The sequence below is a fragment of the Nicotiana tabacum genome, chromosome 7 (assembly GCF_000715075.1).
Source record: "Nicotiana tabacum cultivar K326 chromosome 7, ASM71507v2, whole genome shotgun sequence".
NCBI lineage: Eukaryota > Viridiplantae > Streptophyta > Magnoliopsida > Solanales > Solanaceae > Nicotiana > Nicotiana tabacum.
Genome location: NC_134086.1, coordinates 114,398,093 through 114,419,292, shown reverse-complemented (window position 1 = coordinate 114,419,292; position 21,200 = coordinate 114,398,093). Strand labels below are relative to the sequence as shown.

General features: G+C 35.6%; 2 protein-coding genes across 4 annotated transcripts; both read right to left on the bottom strand.

Moving 5' to 3' along the window:
* Positions 1–39: 39 nt before the first annotated feature.
* Positions 40–8,453, bottom strand: LOC107792259 (ribosome biogenesis protein BOP1 homolog). 3 transcript variants are annotated; one of them, XM_016614452.2, is made up of 18 exons: positions 8,073–8,453; positions 7,349–7,411; positions 6,972–7,145; positions 6,121–6,275; positions 5,625–5,742; positions 5,420–5,521; positions 4,558–4,714; positions 4,313–4,421; positions 4,121–4,223; positions 3,862–4,012; positions 3,639–3,771; positions 3,455–3,558; positions 3,303–3,373; positions 3,139–3,199; positions 2,497–2,724; positions 2,330–2,414; positions 1,364–1,542; positions 40–701 (listed from the first exon to the last, which is right to left on the bottom strand). In XM_016614452.2, exons 1-18 carry the CDS (start codon positions 8,247–8,249, stop codon positions 616–618), a joined length of 2,256 nt encoding a protein of 751 aa, XP_016469938.1. In that variant the 5' UTR covers positions 8,250–8,453; the 3' UTR covers positions 40–615. The 3 variants fall into 3 exon arrangements, with proteins under 3 accessions (XP_016469938.1, XP_016469939.1, XP_075073612.1); XM_016614453.2 differs by having other exon boundaries at positions 7,342–7,411; positions 8,073–8,366; XM_075217511.1 differs by lacking the exon at positions 7,349–7,411 and having other exon boundaries at positions 8,073–8,379.
* Positions 8,454–12,551: 4,098 nt separating this feature from the next.
* LOC107792258 (ATP phosphoribosyltransferase 2, chloroplastic) lies at positions 12,552–20,644 on the bottom strand. The gene is made up of 11 exons (XM_016614451.2): positions 20,100–20,644; positions 17,304–17,363; positions 16,463–16,576; positions 16,235–16,300; positions 16,019–16,126; positions 15,832–15,915; positions 14,306–14,407; positions 14,092–14,205; positions 13,937–14,017; positions 13,462–13,581; positions 12,552–12,905 (listed from the first exon to the last, which is right to left on the bottom strand). The coding sequence occupies exons 1-11, from the start codon at positions 20,334–20,336 to the stop codon at positions 12,810–12,812; spliced, it is 1,182 nt and encodes a 393-aa protein (XP_016469937.1). The 5' UTR covers positions 20,337–20,644; the 3' UTR covers positions 12,552–12,809.
* Between the last annotated feature and the right edge of the window lie 556 nt (positions 20,645–21,200).

Genomic DNA, 21,200 nt, shown 5'->3' with positions numbered 1-21,200 from the left:
TGTCCAACCAACTACCAATTACTATTTTGGAAGAGGTAATCACCAAAAAGTTTCACTGTATCAGGTCAAATAACATTCCAAAACAGGCCAAGAACAGTGGAGATTACTATTAAGATCCACTGTAAAATTTCCAATAGTACCGAAATAGCATTTCTTCCATGCATAAATGACAAGTACAATTAAAAAAAATGTGAATATGTGATAACTCAGCTTAAAGTATAGAATAATGGGGCTCTGTTGTGCTCTCACTACTTCGCCAAGATGCCCTGTAAAGCTCTAGGGAAAATGATGATATGAAAATAACTTGGACCAAGTTTTCCTCTCATTAGAAAGCCTGCTAAGGGGAATCTGTATCGAAACACACCCACTCGAGAGAGGTGGCCACCATGATAATACGAACAAAACTGTGCCAAATTCTCTAGTCTCTATATGTGGAATCATTGTTCCCAATCCTACCTGAGAAAGAACACGAGGTGGCTTGAGATGCTCCTAATAAACCTTTAACCTCCCTTCTCCCAAGCAGGCAACTTCCCAAATTTCCTCACAGCAATGTATACAGTGCAATGTACTGTCATGCTCTTCTCAGATTAACGAATCCACTTTGGAGTAATCTTCTTAATGGCAGTAGAGCTTGATCACAGAGTCAGCACCTGCAGTAAACAACCATGGTTGCCTAGGATGGAACTTGCAGTCCATGACACCTGAAGACAGTTGCAATCAAGAAATGTTAACAAAGTGGTAGCATGTGTTGTAGACCACTACCATCAACATAATAAGCCATCTATAAGAATGAAATCCACTTTTTCTTTGGTATAGCTGCATTGGAGATAAACTGAAGACTCAAGACCCAACTAGCTTTGGCTAATAATAATCCATCTATTTGGCTTTGTTTTACAGATGATATTGAAATTAGATCTGCCTATCTGGCGATTTTCATCACAGATTAGTTTAACTTCCAAAACACCTTGGGGATCCTTTAATTCAAATCTCAACTCCATCAACCTTAAGTGAAATACCAGGATGTCCATGATTGAGTTGTACCATTCTGTTGCCAGCTGTCTTATTCTGTATCAACATTAGCTGTTTCTCTAGATGCCTCTATGGCCTTAGTGCAAAATATTTACCTCAAAAGGGCCCTCTTGTCTGATGTTAAGCTCTAACCAGACAAAAGTTCCTAATACACTATTATATTGGCAAACATATTGTATCAAAATGCATTCGAGGGTAAATAAAACCTAAAGAGCACTAATTGCTGCAGCTTCATCAGATTAACACTTCTTTCTTCCAGTGTAAGATGGGATGGCGATTGGGGACTAAACTAGAATCGTCATATGATGGGAAAAAAAGGGTAATAAGGTCATACCTCTTCCATTTTCACTGGCATGACCACGAAGAATCTCCAGAGGTACAATCAACGGATTCTGGTTTAGATCTGAATAAACCATGCCATGGAAAACGTATGCAGTACAATCATCAGAAGACGAAGCAAACAAAGGATAGGAGCGATGAAAGGCCACTTTGTTGATGTCCTTCGGATGACAACTGTAACATGGAACAACCTCCATATAAGGGCAGTTATGGATCAACTAGAGCAATGAATGAATAGACTAACCAATCACACTTGCAGAGAATTAGAGAAGAGTAAGTGAATATTTTCATATAACACATCTAATGCCTGCAACCTCCTTTTATTTTAATGACCGAGAAATCTGGGGCCAATCCTTAGGATCAACCGCAGCTTTCGAAACTGGGAGATAACTGGCCTGCCCTTCTCCACTTAAATATCAGCCTTAGTTTGCATTGCGCAGGGCTCGAACCTGTGACCTAAGTCACAAGTCTCTTAATCTTTTCCACTTGAACTAAGCCCTGGAGGCATCTAATGCTTGCAACTTAACTCAAACAAGATCCTACCCCCAAGCATATCAGATTAAGATAGCAGAAATGCAAATTATGTGCACCAGTTAACATGTGTCAGCACAAAACACAAATCCACAACAGGCAAACATTAGTTCACTAGACTGATTTCATAAAAGCAACATTAGATATGTCCAGAACTTTCAAAATGACAAATCCGTTGCAAGTACATACTTGAGAACTCTGTAAGGCTGAGATGAAAGGTAAATGTCAAACAACCACACACCAAATTAGCATAAAGGCAAAACCGTGTGTTGCTGTGTGCACAATTTAACATGTGTCAGGCTGTCAGCACAAAACTTGAATGCACAATAGGCGCATGCTTTAATTCACCAGACAGAGTACATAAGAAAACCAATAAGATATGTCCAGAAGAGCTTTTCAAAATTTAAAAATATCAATTGCAAGGACATACTTGAGAACTCTGTACGGTTGAGATGAAAGGTCCATGTCAAACCAGCACAGTTTTCCATCTCTACTCCCTACAATAAGATTGTCACCTGCACACATAGTTTAAAAAGCTTATTAACAAGTTGAGTACCGTAACTAACAGTCAGGATTATCAAAAGAGCATCCACATACCACCAGGATGAATAGCAATAGACGAGACTTCACGAACACCAGTCTCTAGCTTCTTAATGAGCTTTTGATTCAAGAGATCATAAACACGAATATTTTTCTTCGTTGAAATAAAGAAGGCAGAGCGAGAAGGATGGAAAGCAGTTGAAACTGGAAGTCCATGAAGCTTGAATGGTATTCTTTGAGTCTGTTTCTTTGAGAGCAGGTGAATCAAAACTGCTTTTGATTGGCGTAGGCAAGAGTCAAGGAATGACATCAATCAACCAACTACAGTCTCAAAGTTTCACGTTAATGAGGCAATAAACACACACAAACACCATCCCACCCTGATCTTTCTGTTTCCGCATCTCTTCTATTCCAAACAAACAGAACAGTTCACTTTAAAAAATGAAAGAAGACAGCCCTCACAGATATGCTAAGGATGATTTGCCAAAACATTAACAAGGCATGCAAGTTAGTACCACCACTAGAACTTACAAATTCATATAGCAGCAAACAGAGTATGCTATATTTTTCACATCAGATGACTATAAAAAGTTTAGTTTTTATCAGACACTACAACACATCAAGACATGGGCAGGAGTGGTGAAGACTGGCATTCAAGTTAGAAGATCAGGCCAATAATGTAAATCAGATGAAGGATATCAGAGGGCATAAGAGTTGAGAAATAGTCGCCCTTCCGATGCCACTCAACTGAAGAAACAGTCTGCATAGACAAAAACATTTGAGCTACACAGGAGGATTTCATAGTAATCATCACTTTAATACCTGAGCCATCACAAAGATCCAATGGGGAACACGAAAGGTACCTTAAAGTGCTTCAACCTGATTCCTCCATTCTTATCATCTTGAACCCAATTCACATTGGTTTTATCATGATCTAAGGAAAACAATTAAGAGTGAGGCAACATAATGAGTAATGAACCTCAAATAAATTCCAGCTTCTTCAAATGAAACTGACCAGAGTCATCCGCTGATGGTGTTTCAACACTCAAAAGCTCTTCAAGACTATTCTGTTCTTCTGCATTGCCTAGTCCACTGTTCAAAAGATATACATCTTCTCCCCTGCAATATTTATGTGATAGCAATTTAAGATCTGTATCAATGTTATCTACAATAATCATAAGCTCCAGTAAATCACTTACATGCAGACTGCCAATATAGGACGTTCAGGCATAGGATTCCACGAAACATGCCGGACGGATTCCCCCAGCTCCCAGATCCTTATACACCTTCCAGTTTCAACCTCCCAAATGCGCACCGTCCCATCGCTTGAACCTTCACATGTACGAATCAAAAATACCTAAGCACTTCAATCACAGTATTTACCAACAAAGACGCATAACATTCCAGGACTAAAGACCATACCAGAAGCAATCCACTGCCCAGTAGAGTCCGTAGAAATTGACACAACTGGACCTTTATGACCTTTGTACTCCAGATAACACGACGTTGGATAAGGTCTGAGATCCTTGCGACTTGGCAACTTGGGCTTTAAAGACTCGGGATCGATATTAATCTGCAAAAGAAAGAGAGATTTATTGCGGAAGAGACCAGATGATAGTCTGACCCAGTTAAACAATAGCAAGACAAAATGAAGGGAGAAGGGATCAAATCATTCACGTACACGTTTTTTCCGAACTCTTGCACATAAATAAAGATCCATACAGCGTTCAAAATTTTCCTTGACAGCTTTCTCATAGGCTGGAACATTTCTCAGCGATGTGAACCTAAAGCAGTGACAAGCTTAGCATGAAGATATTAAAAATTATAACAGCTGTACAGAGTACACTATAAAACAATCAAATAAGCCTAATACCGTTTCGGGATGAACTTTGGTCGGTCTTCCTCAAACATAAGCTGATATGAGTTGAGATCCTCTTGTGTAGGAATATATTCTAAAGAAGGGTTATAAGACTCATCATGACCTGAAAATAGGCCAGGTTTTTAGATATGCAGATAGGCAGTAAACTTTCTCCAAAAAGGGAAAACACAAAAGATCCTACATCACAGAAAAGATAATATACACAACCGTCATCAAGAAAAGATGGTCAGGTTGCATACCAGGCAATTTTGGTTTTGGAGCAGGAATATATGCCAACCCCTGTCTATCTATTGCAGTGGAATCATCTCCCCATAAGAGATAGGCGCTTGGCTCTTCCTTTGGCTTCTCGTCAAACTTTATAAGTCCCTTTCGAATTGCTCGCACATACTGGACAACCTGTAAGTTAAAAAGACACCACAGATCATGAAAACCACAAACAAATATCAATCACAAAAATACACCATGTACGTGAAAACCTAGAATGTCATTCTCCAGTTTACAGGTAATTACTTCTATTTTTGTGTAACCATATATGCCCTCATTTGGGGCTTTCGGGCAAGGACGTAACAGAATTAGCATTTATCTTTTGATATGTAAATGTTAGCATCAATCTTGAGAGAATTGGACTATAAGAACTGGAATTAAAAGAGAACAAGAAGAGGAACACTAGACAATAATATTTCTAAGAATATTTGCAAAATTATATCTGCTAGTGCACATGATTGTATGCACTGCCTTCCTGTAACACCGGATTCGAGCAAAAAACGAGAAAGCAATCAACTAATCAGTGATTTTGATATTCTCCCGAAAGTCAGTTTTTACAAATGCATCTGAACAACTAGATTCTTATAAGTGATATATTAAGCAAACAAACCATGTACACTATTATCAAGACATGGACGAGTTAAATCAGAAACGTAGATACAGATTCTTCCAATAGCATCAGAGTAATATCCACAAAAGATACCTAGTCAATGATTGGAGAAAAGAACAAACTGCATAAGCTAGATATCGTGAAAAAGCAGATTATACACTTCCAACATTACTCCAGACTAGTGAGCAAATAAAGCAGAAATAAAAGGAAGTGTCAAAAGACCTTACCTTTTTACTCTCCCATTTTGAAGGGATAAAACGTCTCTTTGGTTCTGGTGCACTAGAAAGAGGATGCTTGGAATCATCCCAGGAAAACCAGTCAACATAGGGCTGCAGAACAGAGAGACAAAATAATAGTACGAGTTAGATAAAGGTAAGAACAAGTATCCCTCCTAGACACTCCAGTGCAAAATGGTAATTCCAGAGCACTAACCGCATGTGGGTCAAAATCAGCATGAGGTGCCTTTCCTTTCAGCAATCTTTTGACCAGCTTAACTTCATCTTTCGTGAGCTCAACCTCTTCATCGTTATATTCATCATAAATTCTACGCCTGAATTCAACATACAGAAACATGAAAAAACACCAAAACAAAATGGATCTACAGATTACAAGACTAGAGAAAAAGAGACTTAGCTATGTAACATAACACGAAGAGTGAAGCACATAGAGGAAATGGAACCTTCTTGATGAGGTGCTAATTTGGTTGCCCTTTTCTTGTGGTAATTACACATTAAATAGTCGGGTACAAACTTACCAACCATGGTGAATAACGAAAGAGGAGACATGAACTATTAACATTCCAAAAGGAGGATAATACTAGTCTGACACACAATGCTTAGGTGATTATCAACAAAGCACGCAGTATTAAACACTCACTTTTATTAATAATTTCTTTTGTAAGGACTTCTATTAAAAATTATTAACTAACCAATTCTTCGAATCATCAACACTGGCAAGAAATGAATCCAATTTATCTTGTTTCTCTTTTTTCTTGATCTTCTTCCCTGCAAGGTCATATCCAATATGTTCCTCATCTTTGTACCACTCCAATGGAACATCTCCAACTGTATTACGAGGAGCAACCTGACAGGACAAAATATAATTGAATAGAAAGACACAATCTACAAAAAGTAAGCAGAAACATCAGAGACGAAGTTATCCTTGGACCACCCATGCATGAAAGAACTGGACAGCATATAGCATCATCATCTTTTAGGTTCCAACAGGGTATTAGTTTATCAATTTGGAGTTTGGACACCAACACAGTGGTTTTAAAAGCCAAAAGCACAAAAAACGACAAGTACCATGGCGTTTGAAGCTAAAAGCGAGAAGTGAAGTTCATACTTCTTTGAAGTAAAGCAGATAAGTTACAAATCAGAAAATTTAGCACTACAAAAATTAACTAGCAATTATAATAAGTAAGTTTAGCAACCAATTTACAATAATGATGGTAATAATCAAACTCCCTCGAAGTTGAGATTCAACAATCGACCATTTCTTGTTATGATCACTTTGCCTGTCATTATTTGAAAAGCACACTTTTTTGAAGCTCATGGTTTCACCAACGAATCGATAACCGATAACCCTTCACTGTTAATCGTTTCTTTGCTTTAAGAAATGAACTGATGGCTTTTAATAGCACTGTTTGGGCAAGGAATAATAAAGAGAAAGAAAAAGGAACGTGTACATGGAAATTGATAAAAGGGTACTAGATTCACCGATACTGCTATTGTTCGACTCTTTCCGTTTCTTAGTCCAAAAAGAAAAATCAAAACAGACCTCATCTTCGGATGAATCACTTTCTTCAACTACTGTGCGGGAGTCATCGCTTCCAGCATCATCACCTTTACCGTGTTCAACATCATCTATACCACTGCCACTTGCACCATTACCACTGACATTGTCACTTTTGGCATCAAAAGAATCTTCACCATCACTTGATACAAAAACATCCTGGAACAATAGCATAATATTGCCACTCGTAAATTAAGCAGCAAACTTTTTGAAAAATTATACCATAAGTATAAAACATCTTTGATTAGTAAAAACTAAAGCATAAAACAAAGATCCAGTTAATTGCAATCCTATGAATGAGGCACGCATGTATGCCGGCTTATCTTACACCAACCTAACAAAAAGTGGAAATTACCATGTACCTCTTCCCCAGATAGATGACTATCTTCTGATCCAGATTCACTTGGTGAATCATCAGAGAAAACCTGAAACCATCATGCACAGTATTCAAACTCGGAATCATCAATTTCTCCGAATTAATTAAGAACAAATCTTTAGATATATTAGGGGAATAATGCGGTTGTCTCAATTACCAACACAAGGCCTAATTGCTATTCAAAAATAGGTTAATTAAGCCCTGATGCTGAAAGACCAATCCAATTCTTACCATTATACTACATAAGCTAATCGCAGTCTTTGAAACTCAGGGATAATGCCCCACCCCCCACAACCCCCCACAACCCCACATCTATCCTTCTCCGTTATAAATACTAGGATCGAACATGTGACCTAAGTCACAAGTCTCTCACCCTTTGCCACTTGAACTAAGCCCTGCCGTGCTTACCATCATAGTACAACTTAATTAAGGGCATTTTCAATAATTAGGAAAAAGGATGCCATCCCATATTTTTAAAAGAGTCGAAGCTTTTTTAAGTCAAATTTGCTAACTAAATTTAGGTACCAGGAGCTTAACCCAATGCTTAGAGTCATGCTACACCGAAGCTTTGAGGCATTTTCAATCATCAAGGAGAAAAAGAAAAAAGAAGCAATCCACTATTGCTATGATAAAAATTGAATCTTTTTACGTTAAACGTAGACCGAAAATAGTTAGCTTTGATTTCTTAAATAGTGATTTCGAATTATTACCTCGTCATCAGCGTCAGAGACAACAGGAGATTCTACGGAATTTTCTTCTTCTGCTGCTTCTTTGCTTGTTTCTACCGCCTCTTCAATTTTGTGCTTTTCCAATAAGTTATCTGTTTCTTCTTTCTTTACACCTTTCTGCAGCTTTTTCTGAAGGCTACTCTTCTTTGGAACCTTCATCTCTGTTACAGTATCTCGAGAAGAAGCAGAGGAGTTATAGTTATGGAGCAAAGGGTTTTAAGAGGGAGGTGATAAAGAGAAGAAGGCTAGGGTTTTAGAGCCGAGGCGAGGAATTCCCGGTAATTATATTATATTATTTCATTTTGTTGAAGTGGACCCTGTATTTCTATACCTCTCAAATGGGTCCTCTGACTTATTAACAGTGTATTGATTTTGTAGAATCTAGTTAAAGCGAAGAGATACTTGAATATATATATTTGCCAGGATCCAAACCTACTAAAAAATATATATCTTACTAGGATCCCATTCCAGGGGCTAAGGAAAATCATGTAAAAATATGTTGAAGCTGAAAGGTAAAGCCAGCAAGCCAAGAAAATAACAGCTGTAATAGAGCTATAACATAGTGAGCATGTTACTCGGTGCGCACCCGAAGAATAACGACGGGTTTCCCTAAAAAATTTCAAAAAAAAAACTCAAAAATAAAAAGATTTTCTCCAATCACAGTTTGAACTAAAATTTGATAACCAAGATTTTACGGAGTTCAAAAAGAAATGCTACAACTTATAAACAAAATTGTATAGTTAAGTGTTAAGTACAATTAAGGCTATCATAAAATAAGACTTGAATGACAAAGTCATTGTTCATGCAGGAAAAAATAAACTCAAAGTTACTCATACAAAAAAAATTAGAAGCTACAAAACTACCATTCCACTATGGCCTAAACTTGCCGCTTGATTTAAGTTTTCAGTTGCAAGAAATAGATCATATTACTGCATTTTGCTTTTTGGTGAAACTTATTAGTGATTCTATTTATGAAATGGGAAAATTTCACATAAGAATAACTTGTAAAAATTGCAAGGGGCGCCCTACTTGGTCGCCCCCATTTAATATATACATATATTTTTTTTTTAACTTGTACCTACTTTTTAAATAACTTCAGCCTCTTTCTCTTCCTCATCCTTCTTCGTTTTCTGCTATTTTTGAGTTGCTAACACACTCCACTTCAACTGCATCTCTTTTGTTAGTGTTTAGAGACGCAAAGGTACGGTTCAGGATTTTAAAGTTGTGAGTTGTTTGTAATTATGTAGATATAATACTATAATATAAAAATTTAAATTAAGGATAATGGATTTTTGATCGAACTCAACTTACAATGAATTGGAGTTTGGCCGAAGAGTGAAGAAAATGAAAGAGAGAGAGAATGGACATATGGTTTATGCTTGTTTGAGACAAAGACCAAATTGAATGTGGGGACTTAAACTCTAGAGCTGAAGTTCGACAGTTACAAAACAAAAAATTCAGCTCTAGAGTTGAAGTTCGCCAGTTACAAAACAAAAACTTCAGCTGAAGTTCGCCAATTACAAAAATAAAAACTTCGCGAGTTACAAAACAAAAACTTCAGCTGAAGTTCGCCAGTTACAAAACAAAAACTTCATCTCTGAAGTTCGCCAGTTACAAAAACAAAAACTTCAGCAATTACAAACAAAAACTTCAGCAAATAGAGAACAAAACTTCAGCTACTATGCTTAAGTTCAGCAATTACAAACAAAAACTTCAACACACTTGCTACTTCAGACTTGTCTACTAGAATGCTGAAATTTTGCGTGATTGTCTTTGCTACTTCAGCCCCGTATGCTGAAGTTATGCGAAAAAACGGGTACGCTTGCAATATTTTTTGCAAAGCGGGCACAAGTTAAAACGTGACACAAAAAACGGGTATAGATGCAATTGCCTCGAATAATTGGGATCCCTATTTTTCAATTTTATAGCCCATATTTCAATTTACAACCAACTAGCCCAAAAATATTAGGCTAAGATTCAACATCCAACTCTAATAGGCTCTAGAAATTATTATTTAATTTTTTAAAAAGATTGCTCAATCTTTTAAGTTAATTTTCGAATAAGTAACTATGACTCAAATATTAGTTCAACAAACCAAATATATTTGGATGGTGAAAATTAGATTTTTAACAAGCTTAAATATGTGTGTCTAAATTCCGAATTTAATTTTGTGAGAAATTTGGAGTATATGTTATTTAGACTTGTTAGCAATAGTATAAGGAGGTTCTATATAAAATCTGAAGTCATTTAATGGAGATTTGGACTGTTTTGAACAAGAATTGCAACTGAAAATCGTGGAAGAAATTCGTCTACATATGTTTGTATAAAGGTATATAAAAGTGCATAGGATGTGTTTCTACACTCATATACACTACTATACAAGATTATACATAATTATACAAAAAACTGACTTCATCTCCTTCCTTGCGTCTTTTCTAAAATTTAACTCAAATCTTGCTCAAATCACTTCAAATTTAAATTTTGAACTCCTTTTGATATCTTCAATCAATTGGAACATCACCTAATCCAAACAACTAACAAACTCAAAAAATCCTATTTTCGAAAGCAAAGCTTTGGATGACCTTCAATGGTGGACCTCTACTCTTCAATTTTTTTATATTGCAATCATGTGACACAGGGTAAGAAACAGCAATGGCGGACGGCCCCTTGAAGCATATGTAAAATATGTGAGAAGAAGAGAGAGAGTGAAAGCAATGATTGTGAGAACACATATTTAATTCCATAGCTTTTAGAAGCAATGGTTGTAAGAAAAAATATTTTAAATTTGCTAGTGCTTTCAAAATATGTACAATATGACTATGTTGGATAAATTTAAAAATATGGGTCATTTTTTGTTATGGTGCAAAGTCATATTTATTTTTTGTAATTCTTTCTTATCAAATTTGTACAAAGATTAGGCTTAACATTTGTTCCCTTATTAACTGGACTTGATTAGCGCTTAAAACGCCACCAATTCAAGCTATTTACCATTTTGAAGCAAGAATTCACGGGACAATCAATGCGTATTCATAATTTCATATTTTAAGAAGATGTTTAACTTTTACTTTTAAATACAATTGCAAAAAGAAAAGACAATAATTTGAACTAGTGCTTTGAAAGAAAAATTTGAGCACAATATGAGATATAGGAGATTATTGACCTTCAATGTAAGAGACTGCAATGTGGTAGAAAAACCAATGTTCTTGCTCGAAGTTAAAAAATGGATGCTTAAAGGCAATTATGACCTTGGAGATTTTGGAGATACTAAGTCTCGATGCGGATATGGTAGAAAAAGGACAGTCTGATGCACTAAGCTTTCGCTATGCGCGGGGTTCGGGGAAGGATCGGACCATTGTACCACAAGGGATGCGGATATAGTAGAATGGGGAGAAATTCAAAAATACCCAGATTTACAAGTGGTCATTCAAAAATAGCCACAGTTTCAAAAGTAATCGAAATTTAGCCACTTTTTATGTAAAGATAAATCTGAACGAAAGCACTATTCAAAATCCGCAAAAATACTCCAGTGTAATATACTGGAACTCTAGTATAATATACTGCATAATATTACCGGTACAGCATAATATACTAAAGATTGAAAACACCGGTGCTCTAATTTCCAATACATTATACTGGAACTTTCCGCGTGTTGGAGTTTCAGCATAATATGCTGGAAGTTCATACACAGGTACATCGATCTCCAGTATATTATGCTAGAATTTTCTGTGTTGCAGCAAAATAGTGATTATTTTTCAATGACTTTATAAACGCTGGCTATTTGTGAATGACCGGTCCGAAAATTGGCCAGCCCGTGCTATTTGTAGAATGTTCTCAATATTTGTAAACAAAAACTATAAAACATAAAACCAAACAGCCACCTTCATTGCATAGCTGGTCACAAGAAAGAAACAAACCACCATAAAGAGGTATAAGAAAACAATAACCATGCACATAAAAGTACTACTTTGGTTAATTTGTTGGTTTTAAGTGTTCTTATGATATACTTGGAGGGCTAATAGAGATCATCAGATAAAGATAGACACAGTACTGGGTTTTGGTGTATCTTTCCCATAGACTGGATAGTGATTTCATGCTCCTGCTATTGAAAGAAGAAAGACGCAGTCTCCTTCATTCTCATCTGAAATCAGAAATAAAAATAAGAAAGAAGAGGGAAGACCATCGCCTACCCAAAACTATCTTATTGACAGTATGCTCGATGCTAATAGAAACACATTGAGAAACTACGCCGGGGAATCATCAAGAAGTATCAATGCCAAAATAAACTAGGAATATTAATTATATATATAAAAAAAAAAAAAAATACATACGCAAAACTTAAATGCATCGAGTAAAGCAACTCTGAAAGACTTAACTAACATGTTCTCACGATGACCATTCAGCATGGCATAGTAACAGAAAGGACAGACAAGAAAGGATGTGCCTTGGTGAAAATCACGCTTATGCAATCTTGGAATTGCCATTAGCATCAAAATGAAGACAAAATTATTGATACAACAAGAACTGATATTAATCTACAGCAAACTGATATAAGAAGCCTAAACGTCAATACAATAAACGTTGGCCCAGCTTATTGACAACACGGATTTCCCCAACTATGTCTCCCATATGGAGTCCCAGTTCCATCATTTTGGCTTCTCTCGAAAAAAGAATGCACTGTGGTTGTGAAAAACCAATTAAGCGAGGCACTCATTAGATAGATCAAAGCCCCAACATTGAAAGGAGCTGACGCCACCTTGGTGTTTCTTCATCAAAAATATAGGTCAATGGAGAAATCAGGACCCCACTCCCTCCAATCTGTAGAAGACATTCAATAAGCAAAAATTATGACCAGAACTTGGATGCCTTACACATGAAAGAATCAATAGACAGGAAGAGTGCTTGTATACAATTCAGTTCAGTCTGACAAAATGATCATAGGCTGAATCAAAGGACACTCAAATATGTAAAAGCCAGAGAATAGGGAGAAAACTGGGGAAAAAGTAATGGAACATGTATAGGCGCATTTATGTGTTCCAATACTTCTAGCCTCTCATTTTCAGTTTAAATAGGATAAAAAGCCAAATTTTGAAGCTGGCAAGACTCAAAACCTTCCAACATCACCTGCCGCCAGCCAACACCCCAAAAATCAGAAATAGACCACCACACAAATACGAGCAAAAAAAACAAAGAAAGAATATGCTTCATCATGAAGTTTGTTGAACAATTGAAGCAAGAAAATACAGCATAACAGACCATCCAGGGTCCAATTTCGGGGCTTGGTTAGCAAGAGATTGGAAAATTATTGGATGACCTTTAGAGTACATATCACTTAGACAAATGGTCAAAATACAGGAAGGAATCAGTATTTTACCGCTCTCAGCTGCTGAACAGACTTGTACAGTGCTTTCTTTGGTACACATATGACAATGGCAAAGTAATCAGCGGTAACCCGTCCATCCCGCTTGCAAAAGACTGGACTTACAGTGGGTCCCTGTATAATTACAAGATAAACATTTAATGAGCTGTCAAAATATTTAACAGAATAGTGCGAGGAGCTTGAGTGAAAAATCTTGGGTGAAATGGGTTTGAGACTCACTCCAGATCTCAGCCATTGATCTCATGCTATAGTGATGAGATCAAAGGCTGGACGGAGTAGGCTTAGAATACCTGTTCCACCCAAGAATTGTTCAAGCATAAGAATGTTTGCTTGGGATCTGTACAAAGGTTACACTATGGTCTCATATTAATTTTATTTTTCAATCATTTTTCTTAATAGTTGTGGCTCAGTCAGAATTCTTAGGTTTTTTAAACTACTAATTTATGCGTATGTCAGGGACTTGGATAACCTGCAATCCAGATAGTGACGTTTGACTCAATATTCGCTCAGCCACTTCCTCTGCACTGCTTCCTCGCATATTAGCAGTTACCTGCCATACAATTTGTTAGGCAACCACTACAGGTATAACAAAAATCTCAACAACATTAAAGAAGGTACACCCACGGTGAATTGACCAACAGCTCTCAGATGTGCCTCCAACCTTTCTAGCATTTCATGTGTTATATCAAGTACACCTTTTCGCTGCATTAGGGACTTTCTGCCAGCGACAAGGACAGCCTAAAAGGATGAAATAATATCAAAGAATAGCCATGAAGCCTACTCAAATTGCATACTAAAAGAATGTCAATAATACATCGCAACAGGAAAGAATAATCACCTGGCTTTCCAAGATAATTCCACCTTCTATTTCCTTCAGATTGTTTTCTCTCAGTGTGGTTCCACTACTCACTAGATCCACAATAGCATCAGCTATTCCCATCTGAATTATTATTATTACACAGGGACAAGGAATAAGGATACATGACTAGCATGTCCAAAGGAAATTCATAGTAAGATTATCCCAGTCTCAAAGAATCAAATCTCAAGTGGCAGACTATTTTATTTCATATGTTAGAAAGGGTTTTGCTATAAAACATAAAATTCCCCAGAATATAACATGTAACATGAGCAATACTAAATGCCAGATGACCACTAGATTCAGAGTAAGAGGGATTCTGTGCCATTACACTATTTTAAGTAGTGAAGGAGGGAACGAAGAGGGCAGAGAAGCAGAAGTCCTTGACTTACTTCTCTTAGAGGTAACCTTCATTTGTTCTCTTCCAGTTGTATGGACAACAAGGACATTCTTGTTAAAAAAGGTATTAGTTCTCCTTTCTGTCCAACTCTGATGCGGTTAACATAGCAGAGAGGTTGGCTCTCACCTTACACGTTTGGCCAAATTAATGGCAGTTGATTGAACCTTTGAAAAGTTTATAAATCTAATATGCAAAGCATTCAACAAAATACTAATTGCGTCAACTAACTGAACACAATAAATCCACATTTTACAGACATGGTTTTAGGGAAACTATTCCTCCTTTCCTTCCAACTTCGAAATGGTTAAAACAGCAAAGAGGTTGGCTCTCCAGTTATACATTTGACATGGTTATCAAAAAAATAATGGCAGTTGGGTGAAAGTTTCATAAATTTGAAAACTAAAGTGCAAAGCTTTCAACAAAATAACTGCATTGAACTAACTAAACACAATAAACTCTTTTCACAGACATGGTTTATGGGAAATAGTTCCTCTTTTCTGTCCAACTTCGAAATGGTTAAAACAGCAGAGAGGTTGCTTTACACTGACACGCTTAACCTAACTAATGGCAGTAGACTTAGCTTGTCAGACTTTTAAAATTTAATATGCATTGTTTCAACAGAATACTAATTCATCAACTAACTGAACGCAATAAATTCACAATTTACAGACATGGTTTAAGGGAAAATACCAAAGCTGTCTTTACACAAACTAGTAGAAGTAACAATCTCAATCAAAGTGGGCAAGCAAGGTCAATTAAGCAAAGTTCTAATTGTATAACCTAAATGCGCTACCACAAGGTGGAGAATTATCAGTGTGCACACGAAGTTTTTTTTTTTTACACCAAGTATGTAATGTCTTGGTGTGCACACCAAGATATTACATACTTTTCAAGCAAACTCAAGATAAATCCATTAGCTATGGTATGCCAATAGCCACCAGCCAAGCACAAGCAAAAATAGGAGCATGAGGCCAAAAACTAAGGAAAATACCCAAACAAAACAAAATACCAGTATACCAAGAAAAATGCACCAAATCCCAATTCTAAAGCAACACAACTATCTTAAAGTTAGAAGGTCTTAACTCTTATCTACAAAAGTTATTCTTACCGCAGGGGCTGCTTCCAGGGCTCCATCAGCAGTTGAAAAAGTGACATGCTTCAACCCATTGTCTTTCATAAATTTAGGACCCAACTGCAAATAGTAATTACTAATGAGCACATCACAACAAGGAAAAAGAATGAAAGTAAAAGGAGCACGTAAAAAGAAAGCATAAGCAAAAGTAACAGCATTATACATATGTGAATCCTGTTGCAACTCTCAGTGGCCTTTCAGGTGTCCATTGTGGCATCTCTGCTAATTCCTTCATCGAGTTCACGTTCTCAAAAATCCCATATTTTGGTATCTGAAAAACGCAGTAGATCTTACTGACAAGAAAAATATTATCGCAAAAAAACAGAAAGAATGGTACAATAAGCATGTTACAGTTCTCTTGTAAAGCACTACGACTTACAGCTAGAGATAGACGACAATCACCATAGTCAAGGGAATCATGGACAATGATGAGATCTTCATTCCCCTGCCAAAGAAAAAGTCTTATATTGAGCATCCATTCTAAGGATTTTGCTTGTAGCCTTGTATAAATACACTAGCAACTAATAGAATTAACATAAGATTGGACCATAATCGACTCTTGCTTATGCTTCATATGAACAAATAAGCTGAAACACTCAGTTCCTACCTGCCCAAATTCACTGACTGTGTCGAGACCAACGATGCCAAGGTCTAAATCTCCTGATACCAACTTCCGAACAATGTCTTTTGGCCGTTGAAACCAAACTTCCAGATTGGATATCTGCAACACACAAAGAAAAAAATGGTGTGCAACCAATGTAAATCATGTGTTCTCCTGAATAAGAAGCTCTAGATTCCAAAGAGAAAACCCAAAAAATGCAATGCTCAAATGAGAGCTTTCATTAAGTGTGAAAATGTCAAATATTCGATAGCACAGTCCTCCATAATATTTCCCCTCGAGTATATACAATATAATGCTTGTATTGAAATGATATTAGGGAAAAACATCCATGATGCATGTAAAAGATAGAACTAAGAAATAGAAATTCTAGCAGTTCATGGGAGAACTAAAGGGTAGGGAACTAACCAGAAAGGAGAAATAAGAAAAGATGAAAATCATGGAATAGATGGGCGCAGTCATTAAACAAAATCTCCTTCAGTGACGTAAACCATATAGGGATCCATTTTTTCTTCTGTTTTTAGGGTTTAAACATCTTTCTCATGAGTCATGTCGAAAGGGTATGTAACGGCATGTTGTTGAAGCACAGAATGCGAGACAACAAATAGGTTATAATTACCAGACAATTATGAGTTAGAATCCATCCACACACAGAAGGCAGCACCTGCATTCTTCCTAATAGCTAACATGAACTTACTGAATCCAAACAGCTAACTTAAAATCCACATTATTTTCATTTAGCAATTGCAGAAAAAGCAGAAACGCAGACTCATGCAATTCAGTGACAAATGTATTCAAAATTTTGCTGAAAGTAAACATTGCTGCACACCTGTGGAATTTCTGCAACGTACTGCCGAGGATTCACCTGCCTAACTGATAGCTGGCAATCCTGTAATTCACCGAATATGAAGATAAACAAGATAAAATTTAGCATTTCATTATAATTACACGTATACATCTATATTATTATAAAAGCATGAATAAAATGTCGGTTTACAAAAATAACCTTAGAATATTAAGCTAATAATTCACAATAAAAGGACATAACCGGAATTCTAGACATTAGCTTTGTAATCCTATTAGTTTTAGGACATAATACTACACGTTAGGAATCCTACGTGATTACCTTTATTTGAAGTCCACTAACAAAAACTCTTTCGCCTATATTAATAACCCTTTAACTTTGACGACTTTTAACACTTTTTAAAAAATTAGATGAATTATATCTTCGCATAAATTTATGTCAATGACAAAAATGCCGACTAAAAAGTTTTATCTTAGAAAATAAATAACCTGGAGTTTTCTACTTCAATGAGATATGTAATTGAATTCAAGGAAGTTTGTCTTAGCAGACAAATAACTTTAGGGATCTGCTACACTCAATAAACATGTAAGTCAACTCAATTATTATAGCTTTATGGATATGCAAATTCAAATATCTGTCAAAATATTCACAAGTATACATCTTAATTTCGTGTCTAAGGTTTTTTTTTTCTTTTCTGATTGCGCTGTACGTTTGTCATTTTAGCCTTGTATATACTTTGAGTTATTTTTTCATATGTTTTTGCAGAAAAATAGGAACTTAATTTGAAGGGATGTTCTTGCTAATTTGTAACTGCAAACATTGATTGCAACATAGCTCTTGCAATAACAAAAATTCTTTCCGGACAACGTTTTCTAAATTCACTGTGTGTCTTATAACTAGATTGTATAGATTTACCAATTGATTATTTCAACTTAACATTAATATTAAGCTCAATTTAATGGTTATTACAATCTAATAAGTTGGAACTTCAACAACATTTTAAAACTTTGAGTTTTACAAAAATTATTATCTCGAAAACTAATAGTTAGGACTACAATAGTTCGGATTAAAAGTGCCCTTTATCAAACGAGATATATAAGGTTGATATTCTTGTGTATTTTTACGTGAAACTATTAATTAGATGAAAATAGAGAATTCCTGTGTTGATCACTTGCAAAATAGATAAGTAAAATTACTTGAAATAATAGATTTCTAGCAACCTGTTTAGAAACCGTAAAAATAATATAAGTAACACGTTATAAAAAGTTAAACTACAAACTTTTACACTGTCAAGATATATATATATAGAGAGAGTGTGTGTTTTTTCTGATTTATCGATTTTAATCATTCAAATTGATTTAATCCAACTAAAAAAAGAAACTTATTTGTTTCTTTAGTTTATTTCATAATGTTAAAAACTTATTTTTGGCACAAGACTTTATAATAATGGCTTGAACATATTTCACGTGCCCAATAATGTTGAATAGACAAAGCGACAAGTAAGACTAGATTAAATTTAATTACTTTTACAAATTGAATTTGGTTGAACTCATAGGTTAATGATCATATAATATGGATCAAAAAGTAGATTTTGGCCTCTGAAAATTCAAACGGAAATCATTTTTCAAATATTATGACAGTTAAAAATAGTTATTTATATGAGTTATCACAATTTGTCGCCAAAAAAATTAGGTAAGACTCAAAATCTAAAATAATTTATTATGTAAAATCAAATTCCATCTAAAGAATAATCTTTTTAGGGAAGAAGATTAGAGCTTTAGATGAATTCTGCTACCTATCAAAGAAGATTTGTAAGGTGACTCGCATCAAGTACTACAATTATTTTTTAAATTAACAAGAATAAAAGAGGGTAAATATATTCTTTATAGAATTATATTAATGACATCAAATTGAAAAGATGCAGCTAACAAATATTATAAAAGCAAGAAAATATCCAATATTTAGTGACTTATTACTTCGTGTAAGAATAACAAATAATTATAAGAGGTGATGTGGCTCTTATTCTAGCTCAATTAGTCCTCGAACACAATGGTGATAGTAGTTAGGAAATCTCATATATGAATACGTGTATGGAAGCGGGCAAGATCAAAAGTCAAGTTTAACGTTTTCTGAATGTGATTGTAAGTTGTAACATTTTATAATATAGCTCTAGCTAGCTACATATAGTTTGTTAATGAAAATCATGTACTTGCAGGTTCTTGATCGTGGGGAAAAGTTGATTTTTTGGTTGATAAAGAGAATCTCTGCTCGCATATATGTATGACAATGACCATTCACGACTTTATTTATAAAAAAAAAATTAACTTTGAGTTACAAATAGATGAATCTTCATCCTCTGTTATACGAGTAGAAGCAACAATCATACAAAAATTTATTTTTTGCCTCTTTTGATTGGTAGCACGTGCAGAGAAGGCTTATGGCTTACTAAAAATTACCCATTGATAAAACTCGGGATACTCAACATATATTCGTAAAATTTCACATGGTAACACTTTCTAGCAATATTTTTTTAAAATGTTCTGAAAATTGCTAAAAAAAATTAGTTTGCAATGATTTTAATGACTAAAGCTTCTTACTGAGTTTGCTGGTTAATTTGCTAATGTCTTCAATATTAGCATACCACCACTTTATTCTTTCAGACTTGTGACGTATTACACAATACCAATTGCGTTTTTGCAAATAATTTTTTCTTCTTGCGTATGTTTTTAATTGATACAGTATTAATGTGCAACGCACATTCATATAAACTAGTTAGCTCAAAAGGGGATAAAAAGCAAATGCACAAATGAATTCGAATACCTTGAGAAGATCGAGAGTATCAGTAGCCATTCGGCCTTTGCTAGGTAAGCCAAGACGAATTTCATTTCTATCGGAAGATCTTTTCTCCACGTTACCGTTCACGATGGTCACCGGAGACGCCGCGGAGCAACAGGAGACTGTGAATTTAACGGAAACTTTGCGACAAGTGGTAACAGACGGTGAAGAAGAGAAAGATGAAACGGAGCCTTGAATGAAAAACGTCTGAACAGCCGACATGTTTTACTTTTGTTTCGCTCGAATGAAATGCCGGCGGAAATTGAGACGGAGATGGAGGTTGACGGTGGGAAGAGATAAAATCGCCGCCGCGAATGGGTGATCTGGAATGGTGGAAGCGAAGTGAGAGTAACAGGCGCGTGTGGTGTACGGAAGATTCTCTTGAGGCAAAGAGAACGATTCCCTTTAATTTGGAATTTATACGATGCAGCCGATTGTATTTTCACTTGCTGCAATTCAACTGCTATTTGCTCACACGTGTGGGATTTTTGTGAACCTTCTTTTCCCCCCTTTTAGATTTGTGACCCTTCGAGGTCCCTTGGGGCAAAGAAGCTAATTAAGATGAGAAAATTGTTCCATTTATTGGAGTTTTAATTTTCTTTTTATCTTTTGTTTGGCCAAGGAAAAAAAAATATTGTAGTAAAAGCTATATTTTCGAAACAGGTGTTGAACCTATGTGACATTTGATAATTAACTCTGCTATCAAATATAAGGGTTAAAAAATAAATTATTTAATATCAATTTTAAATTTGGAACACGTTAAAATATTTATGAATTATGTAGTAAGTGGTACATATTTATACAAAAACTCTCAACAACTTAGGCCACCTCCACCCTTACCCCATTCCCCCTAATGGGGGCAATTTCTAGGGTAATCTAGCTCCAACTCTCTCCCATTTTTGTCCCCAAAATGGGGGATGAATAGTGTTCCCTCAAATATGGGGTACACTATTCATCTCCCCCATTACTATTCATCACTTTTTTATTATTATTTTATTATTTAATCTTTTAATTTATCTCTTTATATATACCTAATTATGTTTATGTAATGTCTTTATAATATTAATTTTATATTTTAACTTTGGT